The sequence below is a fragment of the Melozone crissalis genome, unplaced genomic scaffold, assembly GCF_028551555.1.
Source record: "Melozone crissalis strain CALT ecotype California unplaced genomic scaffold, PUWL_Pcris_2 ptg000034l_1, whole genome shotgun sequence".
Taxonomy (NCBI): Eukaryota; Metazoa; Chordata; class Aves; order Passeriformes; family Passerellidae; genus Melozone; species Melozone crissalis.
In genome coordinates this window covers 19,569,017-19,585,642 of record NW_026535812.1, presented here as the reverse complement: position 1 = coordinate 19,585,642, position 16,626 = coordinate 19,569,017, and the positions used below count along the sequence as shown (strand labels likewise).

Below are 16,626 nucleotides of genomic sequence, written 5' to 3'. Positions count from 1 at the left end.
AAACCAGATCTCAATGTACCTACAGTGCCAATTAGCAAAACACACTCTTCAGTAATTCTAATGAGACATTACTGTTGACATCTGCTTGGGAATCTGCACTCCTGAATTCAGGCAGCAGAGCTGCCCTCAGGACCCTGAGGTTCTTTGGAGAATTGGCCAATTCTCTGAGTGTTTCTGCTAAGGTTGCATAGGTGTTCAGCTCTTGGGTTATCTGACCCCAAACAGATATTTTGAAGACAAAAAGGCCAACTTTGCAGCATGAACTTTCATTGGAGCTGGTTGTCTAAATGCCTCCTGTACTTCTGCCAGTCTCTTCTTTAATTGAATTTTTCCCGGGCTAATGTCCTTCTGCATTGGAACACTGTCATGGCCCAGGGGTGAGGAGATATCTGCCCACACTTTGGGCTGGCTGGAAGCTGCTGATTAGCACAGCCTTTGACTCTCACCATGCCTTGAAGCTGGGCTGATTAGCTTGGGCTCAGGGCTCACCAGGGTCTGGTCAGCACAAATCCAGGCAGAGCTGATCCCTGCCTGCCTGCAGGATCTCTGTGCCTGCACACCAGCCATGGTAAATTCACATATCCTGACAAGCCTTTGGGTGGGTTTATTTCCCAAGAGAAGGACTTCTTTGTAGCTTGTGAGTGATTAATAAAATGCGGGAGGGAAAGGGAGGAAAAGAAGGTGGAAATGAGAGAGTGCTGATTGCAGCCTGAGGACTGCAGAGGAGAGGTGTGAATGCAGAGCAAGTGCTGTTAGTGGGAGAAACTCATCCTCCAGTGTCTGGCAGTGATTTTAACACATGTAAGGTCACCGGTGCCATCATTATATCAAACAGGTGGTGCCTTTCAGAGAAATGACTCACCTTAAATGACCCTTTCCCAAGAATTTTGTTCTTTAAACTTCAGACAGGAAGATTGTCATATGGATCACCAATTTGTCACCCAATATGTGCTACAGCCGCAGAATTTTGAGGGGTGGCACCATAATATTAACTGTGCTGCAATGAGCCACTTGCTCTAAAGGAATCAAGTATCTCTGAGACATCTCTTTTTGCAGGATCAGCACCAGAATATCTGTATTTCATTGCTGTTTTAGCCATTGATGATTCCCCAGCTCCACATTTTATGCTTTGGAAAAGCAGTCGAGCCCTCATTCTTTCTCAGCTGCCAAAGAGGGTCTCCACACCATTGCAAGCATTGGAAAAACAAAACACTGGTTTGGTTGGTTTGGTTTGGTTCAGTTTTGTCCAGCCTGGTGAGGAAGAGGGAAGGAATTGAGTGAACAAATCTGTTAATATCTATTCTGAGGGCTCCAGCTGTTGCCATAGGTCTACTAGCAAAAACTGGTGCAGCCAAACATACCTGTAAATAAAAATGTAAAGAAGGTGGCTTCTGAGCAGAAAAATCCCTGAATATGGGGAATTCTGCAGGTAAGATCCAGGAGTAGTTTCTGACCATTGCATTCAAGGATTTCTGGTATCACTAAACACCTCACCATGAGGTAATTTGAGTGACATCTGCATAACAACTGCGATATCAGAGAAGGGAATGTGAATTCAAAGTCATTGTGAATTATTCAGGCAGGCATCCCTGTCTGACAAGCCCCAGGACTGCATGGTGCCAGAGGAGGCAATGCCTCCCTCAGTGTCACCCCATGGTCCCTCTGCAAGGGGAGGGCTTTGAAGGTAGGCAATCTGAGTTTATTTGAAATAAATAAAATGATTGCAGGTGCCTGGTTATTCTAGCTTTCCCATGAGGACACTTGGCACTGTTTACAGAGCTCTTAGTACTGCTCATTCTGGAGCAGGAGGTACAGAAGGATCTGCTGAGCACACTGAGAGGGATCCCTGCACTGCTGCTGTGCAGGGACATGGAGAGGGAAACCTCTGCCTGTCCCCAGCAGGCACAGCCATGGCTGAGATCTCAGCCAGTTTTTATCCTCTGAGCAACCTGGCAGAAAGGACAGGGAAATTTAGCAGGGAGAACTTCACTTTGGAAATGATCAAGGGCACAAAGACCTTTTGTCCTTGGGCGATTGCTTCCTATTAAATGCCTTTGCAGAGGTCAGGGAGACCCCATATTCTGACAGCTGGGGCCTCTTTAAAGCTAACAGCCTTCGTGGATGGCCTATGGGGAGTTATCCCAGGGAAGCACTGGGATTAGATGGAGTCACCTGGTGAGCAGTGCCTGGGGTGCAGTGACCTGTACTGAAACCCAGCCCAGCAGGCAGCTGGCCGTGGCTGTGCAGCTCTGGGATCCAAAAGCAGCCAGCTAAGCAGGGCATTATTGCAGCTGACCGAGCAGAGGGAGGCCCCTGAGCTGTGCCAGAAGTTCACAGGTGATGAACTCACTCACCCACCCTGACACAGCTGCGCGCTCATGTGCAGGGCACTGCTGCTGTCCCGGCGAGGGAGGTGCTGGGACTGCTCTGTGTCTGCCCAAATACTGGGCAAAACATATTGTGTTCCCCAAAACAGGGCTCTCAGGGGCAAAATTGTGAAGTTTTGTAGCAGCAGACATTCGCAGTATCACACAAAGAGAATTGGCACCTCCTCAGTGCAGGCACAAGCGTGAGGAAGAGGAGGAGGAGGAGGAGGAGGAGGAGGAGGAGGAGGAGGAGGAGGAAGGCTGCTCAGAGCTGTCTCCTGGGCTGTGGCAGGACTGCTGTCATGGGCTGGCATGTGCCACACCACCACCCACCCCAGCAGGGTCACCAGGCTGACTCCAGGCAGGGATTCAGGGGGAAAAGCCCTCAGTGAGGTGCACCAGGCTATCACTTTGCTGTTGTTCGGGGCTTTGAATAACAAACATTTACAAAAGAGCAGTGGAAGCTGTGCTCCAAGCCTGACCTCTGAGGCAGAGCTTTCTTTAGGTTTATTTCCTATGGTGGGTGAGCTTGGAGGATGCACCTGGCAGGTGCTCACCAGTCACCTTTGCCAGGTGCTCATTTTCACTACACACCCTTCAGTCCCTCCTTCTTTTACCTCTGATGGTGTGTTCCTTAGCTAAGGGCCACATGGGAAGCACTTGTAACCAATCTCAATTAGTTATTTGTTTTCAGACTGTCCATTTGAATCCCTTTTATGTCCAATGGCATTAGTGAGTGATTGCACTGGGCCTGTTTTATGCCTCCACATTGCCATAAGTTATGCTGTGTGGTGGTTTAATGTGCTGGAACTGCATGACAATCTCTGCCTTCCTGCCTGCTTCCATTTGGGAGAAATGCAAATCTGAATGGCAGCAGTTAAATACAGTTTGATAAATAATAATAGAAAAGTAGTGCTAGATTATTATTCTACATTACTTCTTTGAAGGCAATTGCATCTGCCAGTTTACAATATATTATTTTTTTTCCCGAACAGCGGGGGAAACCTTGACAGGCAGAATTATCATTTCATTTCCAAACAGGAAAATACTGACAAGCTCTAAAGAATGGTTTTGAAGAGAAACATGGACACCTAAAGATGTAAACTGCAGTTGGATAAAGGGTTGTTAGGTACAGGAGACGATTGACTGCAGTACTGTCTAAGCAACATTTTTGCTATAAAACCCCACACCATATGTGCTTTTCCTGGCTGTGACTCATCATCTAAATACAAATTCAATTCCAGTCTCAGGGAGTCTATGATTAAACATATTTTTTGCTGTTGCATCTACTGTATTTATGTGTGATTTCACATCTGTCTTATCTCTATTTCTTTATCCTTAATAGCCACCGTAAGTTCTCTGGTTGACCTGACTCAGTGATTTTTTATTTTTATTTCCCTGTGAGTGCAACTTGGTGGCTTCAGCTGAAAGGAGTGGTGGGTTTGCTAGAGGCCAAAGTGACGTTGATGTTGCTCACCTGCCATTTTGCAGACAGTGGAAGAGGAACTCCTCCCACGTGTCCTACTGTGTCCATGTTATGGTGGTGCCAGGGCTCAGAGCTGTGCTTCGGGTGCTGCCTGGATGATTCAAAAGAACCATAGCAGAAAGCACAGGAGATTTTGACCAGCCTCAGGTCTGTAAGTACATTTTAAACCCACAAAGTTTGAGTGTGTTTGAAATGTACTCAAGTATTTCCTTCTCCACCATTGTGTCCTCATGACCCATTGAATCATCAAAGGCTCGGAGATGAAAGAAGGACTTATGGTTAGAAAATGCAAAGGACTCTCTGCTGAAGGGTGAATGGTTTGTTGTATCTTCTTTTTCTTTTTTTTTTTTTTCCTTCTTTTTTTTTAATCCCAGAACAAATGGCTCTGGTGGATAATTCTCTGTGAGGGTTTTCACTGTAATGAGTAACTGGGCTTCCAAAAAGCTGTTTTATGAATAAAGCAAATAAGCTCCCAATCAAAAAAAATCCACAGAAATCAGTTGCAAAATCCCCATAGTGTTTCATGAGCTTTGAGTCACACTCAGGGTGGAAAATTGCCCAAACCAATAGCCTGTAGTTAATCAAAAGAGAGCATGGTCCTTTCAGATAGTATTAATGATGACTTTCTTCAGGCTATTTCCTACATGTGGTAATGTAAGACCTGTTACCCTATTCAACTGGAGAAAAGACACCTCATACACCTGGATATCTTGTGGTGGCCTGAGATGGTACTGGCAGGTCAAATGCACCTCTGGGGTAATTCTGCTGAGCCAAAGAGGCTGTACCAAAGAAGCGTTTACTGAGCTGGCACAAGTGTCTAATATTTGTATTTGCTGTAAGGTGTTTTCACCTTTCCAGAAATGGCTGTAATTTATTTTGGAGATGAATAAGTTTGCACCAGGTCAGAGTGAATCTGTTGGAAAAGGACACCAGAGGACCTTTAAGCCTTTCTCTCCCATGAGATGGGTATGGAGGTGGAACTGCCCACCCTTTCTTTAGAGGCTGCGTTGATGATTAAACATGAACTTCACATAAAAATGTATTATTTTCAACCTCAGAAATATTTACCAAAAAATCAGGGATCACGACCTACTGGACAAAAGGAAAACAGTGACAGCCCTGAAGGCTGGAGAGGACCGAGCCATCCTGCTGGGGCTGGCCATGATGGTGTGCTCCATCATGATGTACTTCCTGCTGGGAATCACCCTGCTGCGCTCCTACATGCAAAGGTAACCCCAGGGCCCTCCCTGCCCTCACATCCCCAGCTGCCTGCATGTGGCTTGTTCTTTTGGCTCTTTTTATTAAAGGTTTATAATTGTTCATTTGGTCAGACAAACTCTGCGCTTCCTTGCCCCGGTATAAATCAGGCACAGCCACTGTGAAAGCAATTTGAGTAATACTGGCATAAAGTGAGGGAAGAATTAGATCCCTGCTTGACAAAATCTCAATCCACAGGCTTCAGACTTGGCACAGTTTAACACCAGTATAATATCCATATCAGCTGGCCTGCAGTCTGCTGAACCATGTCAGCTTCTCAGGGGCTGCTGCTGCCAAGCCCAGACTCAGGACAAAAGAGCAAAAAACATTTTGCAGCCCTTTGAAACAGTACACTTCCAAATGAAAGATGGAGAATTAATTTGGGAAGGAAATCAAGCTCTTTGTAGCACATAGTTTTCCATGTTGGTTATTACTTTCATTTTAACAAGTGAAATCCTCATGAAAGATAGCAATTTGCTGAAAGCAAAAGACCATCTTCCATCATTCCTGCACTGCACTTAATTTTTCTGGGGCTGTCTCTGGCTTCCTCCTCTGCCACCGAGCAGAGAGCTTGGCCTGTGATTCATTAACAACATTTGTAATCAGTTTTCAAGCATCAGCCCTATTTAAAATCCAGCACAGACTGCAGCAAGACTGTCAGTGATGGGTTTTTTCCTGCCCTGATTGGTGGAGTTAAGAGAATGAAAAATGTGTGACTGGGGATCCAAATATCAGTCTGCCATGCCCCAAACCACACAAAGGCAGGGGCACATACTGGAATATTTGGGTTAAACACCACAGGCTTCTGCTTTAGGCACATGCAAGAAGTGCCTGCAGTAACTGGTGTGAGCATCCTCAGTTATACTGGTGCACCTGCATGAGAATATTCCCTCTTGACCCTGCAGTGATGAGGAATACAGATGAGGATGAGCTGTACTGATTTGCAAGCATCTTATTCATGTGATAAAGTTATTTGTCCCTTTTTAAATCAAGGCAACAATTCGATTTTGAAAACTGAGATCAAGGCCTGCTAAGTATCCAAGAGCATTTGCTATTTCAAATTGCTCTCCCAGATCTTTCAGCAATATCAGGGTCAATTGCAGAGGCTGCTAAGGTCAAAATTGCTCACGTGGAAAGAGTTGATTTGTATTATATGATATGTGAAAAAAAAATTTGCCAGATCTTATCAACCCACCTCCAAAGTATCAACTATTCCATCTTCACAAGTCTGTGGTAGGTTTATTACCCCCTGCATGAATAAAACAGCAGCCAGAAAGGTGAAAGTGAGGAGAAGACAACCCAGGAGCCTTTGCTGTCACTTTTTTCCACACAGACAGATTTCCTCAGGGGTTATTCTCCTTTACAGCAGTACCCCTCCAACAAAAACTGCCTGGGAGGGTGAGAAAAATCCTTTCATTCCATTTCCCCCCAGAAAACATAACATAATTTAATATAAATGTAAAACCGAATATACAAGCAGAATTACTACTTAAGTAAAACGGCAATAGAAATAGGCAGAAATCTTTGATATCACTTATTTGTAAAGCCCCTCACAGGTGTTTTGAGGGGCAAGCAGGGATCTTGCCCTTTGTGGTAGGGCAAGACCTTGGGGGTGAGCTGAGGGGCTGAGCACCATTAAGGGGAGCCTTGGGTGAAACCTTCCCCAGCCCACAAAGGGCTTTCTGCAGAGCCCTCAGTGTGCCCTTTCCCCAAGGAAAACACAGCTGCAGATTTTTAAATACATGCCAGTGAACACTGCTAGTGCACAGGCAGGCTCCATCGTTACAGTTTTAGCCTCTGGTGAATGGGAGATGAGATGAAATCCTCCAGAAAAGCTACAACCACTGACTTAGAGAAAACTGAGCAAGCTGCCCCTAGGAAAAGCTTTCCCATAGGTAGAGCTGCAGGAGGTAAAACTCAAGAGTTCCTATGTCTTTATGTATGAGAATCATACCCTGCTAATTCAAAATTGTCCTCTCAACCTTTAAATTGGCCTGGACTTTGAGTTAACCCTCAAATCAAAATTGTCCTCACTTTAAACTGACCTGGACTTTGAGTTAACCCTCAATTCAAAATTGTCCTCACTTTAAACTGACCTGGACTTTGAGTTTTATCACTTTGAGTGATATTTGAGTTAACTCTCAAGTCCCAGCTCAGGGTGTCTGTCATGCAGCACTGTGTTTGTTGTGCTCTCCCCAGCACAGGCTGCTCATTTTCCTCTCTCTCTGCTGACACCCTTTCAAATTCACCTTCTCCAGCATCAAAGTTCCAGTTCAGTTTCCATTTATACACAGGCATAAGTGAATAGGGTAATTTTGTAATTGATTTTGGGTAATTCTGTGCCCAAAGGCTAAACTGTCTGTGTGGTGTGGCACGAGACAGCCCAGGCTTTGCTGCAACACGTGGCCTCTCCTGCAAGATGCCCCCAGTACATCTCTGATGGGAATCCTGAGATGGCTTTAGTGCTTATTTGCCTATTCTTCCATGCTCTAATGTCTCTTTTTTTTCCTGCTTAGTGTCTGGACAGAAGAGACTCAGTGCTCACTCCTCAATGCATCCATCACAGAAACCTTTAACTGCTCATTTAACTGCGGCCCAGAGTGCTGGAAAATCTCTCAGTACCCCTGCCTGCAGGTGTATGTTAATCTCACCTCTTCTGGCCAGAAGCTTCTGCTCTACCACACCGAAGAAACAATGAAAATTAATTCTGAGGTAGGAGCACAGAATAAAATTTGTTCCTAAATGGGTTTCTGGAGGGCTTCTCATCTCATTACATCCTTCCTCACTTTAAAGCAATATAAGGTTGTTTCACAGAGCAGAGAAAGCAGAAATCAGTGCACAAACAGGTCTGGAGAGGGGCAACTTTCTGCCTCCATCCATTCCAGGGGTGCTGTGCCCTAAGGACTGAGCCTCCCTCATCCTTTCCAAGAGGGATCACTGAGCACTTGTCACCTTGATATTCTCATGGAGCTGTGGACAAGTCACCTCCCACCCAGGAAAGGCTCCCATGACAGTGAACACCCCTAGAAATGTGCAGGGAGCATCCATGTGGCAATGAGAATGGAAATGGCACCATTTCTGCAGGGCAGGCAATAACGTGGAGGGAGCAGAGCCCACCTCCATCCCTGGTGACAAACCCTGAGCCTGAGCACCCCCTGAGCTCAGCTGGACTGGGCTCCATCACTGCACTCCCCCTGCAAAGACCCTGAGAGTTTGCTGAGTGGGGAGTGCCAAGGTAAAACCAGCAGCATGAACATAAAGGGCCTGGCTTTGGGGTGTAAATAAAAGAAAGAGTTGCCCCATCTTTACAGCAGAACTGCTCTGATTCCAGATGTTGGAATAGTGGAATTATTTTGAGCAAGCCTGAAGAATTACTGTCTCTGCTTCTGCAAGCACAAGCTCCAGTGTAACCCAATGCAGGTGGAGTGGAGAGAGCTCCAGCCTGGAGGCTGAGGGAAGCAGCAGATGCAGGGAATGCAGCAGCAGCAGCACAGCTGTGTGCCTGACCTGGGCTGAGCATCACTCCCCACCTTCCACAGGGAAAGGAGAGATGGGAACAGGGAAATCTCCCTGTCCCCACCTCCCTTTCTTCATATTAACAACTCCCTGAGAGCACAAACTGGAGGGAGCTGGGACACAGTGGGACCATTAGACTCACAGGTGCCAGATTTCCTTTAACTGCTTGGTTATCCAAGGTTACTGAACCCCAAACTTGGCAAAGCAGAGCCCCAGATCAGGCTGCTGACAAAGTAACCTATTGTGTTTCTATTTATGGCAGCTGTTCAGTAGAACAAATTAATTCTGCATATTAAGATGAAGTGATATTAAAATCAGTCAAAGTATGGCATGGTTGCACTAGGCTGCTTATTCTGCTGGATAATTAACTCTCATGGCTGAGAGGTGGAGTCCTCTGGCTCTGAAGTGTGAAATGGTGAAGAGTTCCCCCTTTTTCCCCTCCACTCTGGCATCAGTGCAGGAAGAGGCACTCACTGTCTGTGAAGCCTGAGGCAGGACAGACAGACCCCACTTCCTGCAGGGGCAAAAGCAAAACCGTGATGTTCATGCCTCAATTTGATTAAAAGAGATCAGATAAATCTCTGTGCTCCGCTGATTCAAATAAATTGAGAGATTCAGCATAAATCTCCACATTCTTTTATTGATCATTTTGGCTTGCTGAAATGGACTTTGAAATTCTCCCAGATGCCACCTCCACTTAATTTAGTGTAGGCACAGTTAATACTTCTCCAGCCCAAGGTTGTTTTACAGGTTAAGCTCTGCTCTCAGGAGGATTCCTAGGTTTTCCTGACATGCTGCTGGCTATGTGACCTGAATACAAGAGCAGTTCTGAGTGGAAGTTTGCAATGTCTATAAAATACTTGTCTTCTTGCTCATGGCTCCGATCAGCAGAGTTTCCAAGCTCAAATCAGCACAACCAGCCTCAGCATTCCAGATGTGATTTCCCTCTCCCCTGGTCAGAGAGCAGCCCCATGCAGCAGGAAAGCAGTCCTGAATGGGCTGGGTGATGATCCGTCTGGGTGCTAAGCTGTCCCTCTCCATCCATTTACTCACATTTGTGTTCCCTGTCTTTGCTAAATAAACAAAAATAACCCCGTGTCTGGCTCACTGAGCTGTGACATCACTGAGGACAACACAGAGCACAGTCCTGACACTCCAAGACCAACACCAGTGACTTTCAAAAGGTGCCACCCCTCCACCAACCTCTCTGCCTTGCTGAGCACCCACACACAGGGACAGAGCAGCACCTGGAGCTGCCTCTCTCTTCTTCCCACCAGCCAGCACGGACAGAGCAAAATCCACTTTGACTTTAAATAATGCTTTATCCAGGAGAATTGCTGTCTAACCTGGCTGTCAGCTCAGGAGGTGGAGTAAAGGAGCAGGAACAATTTATACTGAGATCTACAGCATGCTGCTGCCAGTCTCTGGTGGGAATCAGTGGGGAGTCAGTGGATATCTGTCAAGCTGCTCGAGTCTTTCCAAGAAAAGCACATAAGGATTTTTTCTGCCTTTTCATTGCTCTTGCTGTGCCTACTTTATCTCCAGGCTTTAGGACAAGCCCAGCCCCTTGTCAATACCACAGGCAAAACAGTTTAAATGCTTCCATGGCCACACTTTCCTTCCTCAGCTGCCAAAGGCTCTAACAGCCTCTGCAAGAGGTGAGTCAGCCACAGAGCCAGGCTGTCACCATGAGGAAGGGCTGTGGTAGTTAAAACAATTAGAGAGGCCCCATTTTGATCTTATATTATGTAATTTTGACTGTTTTCGTGTCATTGGAGCTGCTGATGATTTGTATCGGTTCTCCGTTAGTGAGATAACAAGAAGGATTTAATCACCAAAATCAGCTGTAACTGCCTGGGACTCAGAAATGGTTCTGTGGATTCTCAGGTTTCTCACTGAACACTCAGGTGTTTATAAGCCAGGAAGGAGTTTGCCTGGTGCAGGGAGGGGAAGCAGAGGTGTTCAGCTGTGGATTCCAGTAGGGAACTGAAAAATTCCATCTGGAAGAATCAATTCAGGCCAGCTCAGATACAGAACTCCTCTTTCAATCCTTCTCCAAACTTGTTGCACTTTCCAAAAGAGGTGTAAATTGACATCCTGACCCCTTTCTCACAAAGATTGCCACAGCACATCCTGTCTAAGTTTCCAGGCTCAGCTTGGACAGCAATCCCAGCCACAGACATGTGATGAGAGTTGTGTATTTCAATATGATGAGAGTTGTGTATTTCAATATGATGAGAGTTGTGTATTTCACTGCCCAGCCTGAACTGGGGCTTTTCTGGCAATAGCCTTTATAGTGTATCTTCATTGATTTAAGGGAAACTGCCTCCAGCTCGCCTGGAGAAGTTGTGTGATCTCCATCCCTGGAGATATTCATAACCTGACTGGACAAGTCCCTGAGTAGCTCTGCACTGAGTAGGGCACTGGACTGGATGTGTCCAGAGGTAGTTCAGACAGGATACCTACCCAATGCTTTATATTAGGAAAGTAGAGATGAAAACATTAATCACAACTTCTATTTGTAACTGTCTGATAGATCCCTTTTGTGCTCAGATAGTAAGGAATACAAGAACCACCTTTGTCATACTGTATCACAGAATCTTCACCTGAGGTAGAGCACCAGACATTGTTTACTAGCAGATTTCCAATGTTAGACAATGCAGAAGTGCTAAAAACCAGCATAGATATAATTGTCTACATGCACAGGTAGAGCATAACAGTTGTGGATATAAAATTCCTTACCAGGCATTGGAGAAAGCTATTGGAAATTTAAACTGTGGAAAACAAAGAAAACATCAATACATCCTGTTATTGAGTCCTCTTGTTGTTTGCTGAACACCTATGAAACACAGCCCTGGGATCTCACTGGGAAAGCTGAGGTGTTGAAGGAGGCCAGGAGCACCCCACAACCAAAATTTAATGTCCTTGTGCTGAGGATCAAAGCTAAGACCAAGAGGTTTCCAGAGTCTCAGGAGAACCAGAGTGAGGCAGAGAGCACACAAAGGGCTCACACACCTTGGAGAGCACCTGGGAGACCAAAGCCTGGAGAGTCACATGGCTTCAGCACAAGGAGTCTGGATGAGAGGCACAATAAACCAACTCCCCTGGCACAGCTGCACTCCACAGTTTCATGCTCCCAGACCCTCCATCATAGGCAGTCCAACAGAGCTGGTGCTGTAGGGAACAGCCCAAGTTCTGCTTCAGGTCCCCTTTGAGGACTCTTGGACAGTACTTGGACTCACTGCACTCTTGGGATATTTTTGCAAACTTAGAGCCCATGAATCTTTCATCCTTTAGGTTTCTACGTATCTTCTGTTCTCTGTCAATGGGAAGTTGTATTTTGCAAAAGTGGCCAAGTTCTCGTTTCATCACCTCATTCAGGATATTTCATGGGAATTCCAGAAACAGAAATGAATAGCAAAAAAAATGACAAGAAAAAATTCCCCCTATAAAACCATAACAAAAATCCATTTGAACTGGAAATACTGCCGTTATGACAGTAATAATTTACTAAGGGAAAATGAGGAATGCTTCACTGAGAAATTTCCCCTTCTTAGTAGATTATGATCTATTAAAGACTCGTGGGCACTGGAAGAGGGCTCATGACTTTGGACATTGAAGACAAATTTGGTCAGAGTACAAGAGAATATCCTATGGGGAGCAGACACGCACCAGCAGCAAGATGGATGAGATATTAATGCTCTGATATTTTTCATCTCTAATTTCTGGAGCTCTATGAAATATTCATAATGGCAGTGTGGCCACGCTCCACCATTAATGCTCCAGTCTGCTAACACCAGACAATCTCTCTGCCATGCTTCAAATCATATTCTGTGTTAATAACTTGCCAATGAATCAATCAAATCCTATTATGAGGTTAATCCTTTGATCATAATTAGGACTAGAGATTTGTTGCAGTATGTTAAAAACAGAATTCACAGCACGTCACGAAAAAGAACGGAGGGACGTTTATAAAGGATGTACATTAAAAGAGTAAAAATCAAAACCCATGGGTCACATTATTTTAATCAAAACCATCTTCTTTCCTTTGCAAAACTCACTTTCTCATTAAATTATCTGGGGCTACTTTAGGTTCTCACCAGGACAAGCAGCCTGCTGGGTCCCCCCCTGCATGTCCAAGGAGAAGTCAAGCAGCAGATTTCCACAGTTAATGAAAATCCTGTGCAGGTGTAGAAACATTTCAGATTTGGTGGGGTGTAAGTGCATAGAAGAGAGAAGGAAGTGAGAGGCCCTGGGCTGCTCCCATCAATCATTTTCCAGATCAGCAGGAGCAACAGAAAGTTGAGGGGTTTCTGCTCTAGGTCCAAAATTGTCCAGATGTGGCCTCAGTCCTTGTGTCTGTCTGCCACCTCACCAGCCCACACCAGCTCTTGGCAGGGAGTGCTCAGCAGAGCCCAAGGCCACTGTCCTACCCTTCCCATGGAACATCTTCAGTGCATGGACTCCATAAAGCAGTTTTTAAAATAACTTGCCTTAGTATTCTCTGGAGATCTAGGTCGCAACTCTGCTAGATAGAGCCACCCCCAAATCTTATTTCCTTTGGGACTAAAACTGAAATTTCAGAGTCATCTTCAGAGAAAAGGATCTTATGCTGGGGTCAAAAGCAAAAGTCTCACTAAGAGCCACCCCGGCAACCAGATTGATCTTCAGCTAGAGGCTGAATGAAAGTCCTCTGGGCTGTCAGTATGAAAAACTAGACCGCTTGTTTGTCTCTAGCTCAGGCTAGAGACAAACATGAGAATTGCCCCATGAGAATATTTGTGTAGAGGTCTCTCTTCATCCCTCCCCTCTCTGAGTGAGCTCCTGTGCCCACTGTGATCACTTTGATCCCAGCCAAGTGAGAGCTAAACTCCCAGATTTGTATTTACAGAAAGTCAATTACCCATCTAACTGCGAGCATATGTGTGCCACTTAAGATGAAGAGGTACTTCATCAGTTCTATTTTTGCATGTGCAAATTAGCAATAATAATATATTCACCTATCTCACAAGGCACAGTGCAGATTAAAGCATTAATGTTTGAACAGCACTTGGAGGTTCTCCAATGGGATATTCTGTAGATGTGCAAAATATTGAGTTTTGCTACGATAAATTCATTATTAGCGTAATAGTATTCCACTCTTGTTGTAAAAAGCATAATCATCTGGAGATTTCCCCACTTGCCACCTGCAAACAGACACTGCAACAGGTCTGGAGACATTTTCCTCCCTCTGCTTTCTCCCCAGTGCTCCTACATCCCCAAGTGTGGGAAGAACTACGAGGAGTCCATGTCACTGGTGAACGTGGTGATGGAAAACTTCAGGAAGTACCAACGCTTCTCCTGCTTCTACGACCCCGAGGGTGTGCAGAAGAACGTGATCCTCACCAAACTGTACAGCTCCAACGTGCTCTTCCACTCCCTGGTGTGGCCCACCTGCATGATGATCGGTGGGGTGGCCATCGTGGCCATGGTAAAGCTGACTCAGTACCTTTCCCTGCTCTGCGAGAGAATCCAGAGGATCAGCAGATAGGAAAGGAGACTCCTCCGAAATTTAATACTGTTTTTTCTCATTCTTCACCAAAGAACCTTAAGTTTGTAATGTGCAAGTCTGGTATAAGTTCCTTACTATATTCTTCTAAGTAGAGCAATAATGCAAAAGCTGTTCTATATGCAAACATGATGTTATTATTATGCAGACGACTGAAGAAGTTCCTGTTTTGTCTTGACTGTCTCTATGATCTTGTTTTTTTGCTGGGATTAGTACTTTCTTTTCTACAGCCAAGATAGGGCTCAGTGTGACCATTGGCCAAGCTTTAGTCAGTTGATGTTTTTGGTGTAAAAGATTCTGGGGACATTCACTGCTGGACAAAGGGCAGCCGACCACCTGTGCATCATTGAGGTCTCACACCTGGCTCAGCCCATTGGATGGATTTGTGGCTTTGGCTTTTTTAATACTGACTGCAGAGTGAAAAAGCACTGATAAGGGTTTTTTTAATGGTAAGATGGCACAAAAAGGATCTATTTTGAGGTCGGGTTGGGATAAGCATCCAGTATTTTCAGCCTCAGTAGGAATTGGTGATGCTTTGTGTTTGCTCCCTCAGTTCAGAAGTCAATTGTACCCTATGGTGTTTGTAAGGTCTTTTGGAAAACACTTTGGAGTTTTATTTTGTGTAGTGCTATAATTTTCTTCTGTCTTATCAACATAAGTTTTGTCACTTGCAGAAGCTGTAGCCAAAAAAGCAAAAAACACCTTGTTCCATTTTGTATTCTAGTCTGAGCCCTATTGATGGAGGTGGGACCAGAACTCCTTCTGTAAAGGTTTATTATTCATTTGTCTTGTATTTGCTAACCATATCACTGTAAAGAAAAAAATAACACTATCAGCTATTTTTTCATTTTTTACTTCCAACTATTTTAGATTTTTTTACTTGATATATATACAGATATATATATATATATATATATATAAAGAAAATGCTATATTATATCTAGTTGTGTATTGAAACTTGTTTAAGGGAGTATTTTCCTTTGTTTTTACCCACTGGAAAATGAACAGTACAATTCATGTATTTGTAACCTTCATCCTTGGATAATATCATAACACGGAGAAGCAGCACTGCAGGATCTAATCCAATATTCATGATGTTGTTTCAGTCAAAGGTTTCTGTTTCTGTGACATGGGAAATGACAAAAATCTCATCCAATTCTATGGCTCTATTAACTGAATTGTTAGATAATCATCATAACACATTTGGAAATCTCTCCTGACCTTAACTCACCATGCAGGGCTAGCTGACATGAATTATGATTTACAAGACCCAGGTGCAATAATTTATTGGAAAAACCAAGAATCTGGCTAAGTTGTTGCCCTATCTGTCAAACATTTACCACAGTATACTTGCCAGTTTAATTTTATACACACTGGAGTCACAATTTCTGCATAATTTATTTTTATTCCCCTATAGAAAACATTCCTTCCTATGTTTTAAAGACACCTCTTTCAGTTCCTCATGTTGTACCCAGCCTGAAGGACAAACACAAGGCACATCCTGGGAGGAATCCTGTGAACTCATTATCCAATAGCTCAAAGAAACTATATACAGGCCTACTCAAACAAAGAAAATAACATTTTTCCCTTCAAAAAGACTGCAAATCAAGTATTCTGCCTAGTTCATCTATATATATATATAAAAAGTACCTTTCCTCATCATAGCATTAAAAATTTCAAGATGTTACAAAACAAGTCATGCAAGTGTAATGTGAGCTGTAAAAAAAAAAAAAAAAAGTTCTCAGCAGTGAAAATAAACCTGCAATCTTGTAATCAGTAGTATAATTTTCCTTAGGTAATTAAATTCCTGGAGGGTGGGGGGATAATGAAGGTTCCAAAAATATGTAATAAAAATATTCAATTAAATCTTCCAGATTTCAGTATCTGCTGCCTTCAGATCTGGCTTGTTTCATCAAACTGCTTTCTGTAGCTTCTATTACCAAGAAAAGAGGAGTGCTGGTGCACCAGGGAGTTCATAAATGTTCATTTCCAAAAACCCTGTTTTGATCAATAGGTTGGAATTGCAGGAGCCAGCGCTGGGAGATCTGGGAATCTCAGCACCAGCGGGGCTGGACTGTGCTGCCAGCCACAATTCCCAGATCAGGAATGCTGCACAGCTTTTCCACACCACCACCAGCCCTTGTGCTGGCCATCTGCACAATGGTTTAGGTGCCCTGTGACATTTTGGGTGCCTGTGTTTGTGTATTTTCCCTGGGCGGCAGGGAAGCTGATTGTTCCTGACATTTACACATCAAACGCTGCTTTCAACTTCTCGTGCCATAAAACATTTCACCCGAGCTCCTGTGGGTAAAACATCTTGCTGCTGTTGTAGGCTATAATCATTTTGTTGACATTAAGGGAGAGATCTGTGGGATAGCAAAACAACTTGAGTAATTGGATGGAGTGAGGTAAAACAATAATTTTGAAGGGAATTATCCATCTGATCCCTGGCA

At 44.3% G+C, this 16,626-nt stretch overlaps 1 protein-coding gene across 4 annotated transcripts in view; it reads left to right on the top strand.

Annotated features, from left to right (window-relative positions):
• KCNMB2 (potassium calcium-activated channel subfamily M regulatory beta subunit 2) overlaps positions 1-16,001 on the top strand; it is a 93,793-nt gene extending 77,792 nt beyond the window's left edge. For 3 of the 4 annotated variants that reach the window (XM_054282905.1, XM_054282901.1, XM_054282903.1), the window contains 3 exons: positions 4,911-5,081; positions 7,626-7,821; positions 13,871-16,001. In XM_054282905.1, the coding sequence (XP_054138880.1) occupies positions 4,911-5,081; positions 7,626-7,821; positions 13,871-14,155 (652 nt within the window). In that variant the 3' untranslated portion in view covers positions 14,156-16,001. The remainder of the gene's footprint in view (positions 1-4,910; positions 5,082-7,625; positions 7,822-13,870) is intronic. The other variant, XM_054282902.1, reaches the window with a different exon arrangement.
• The last annotated feature ends 625 nt before the right edge of the window (positions 16,002-16,626 follow it).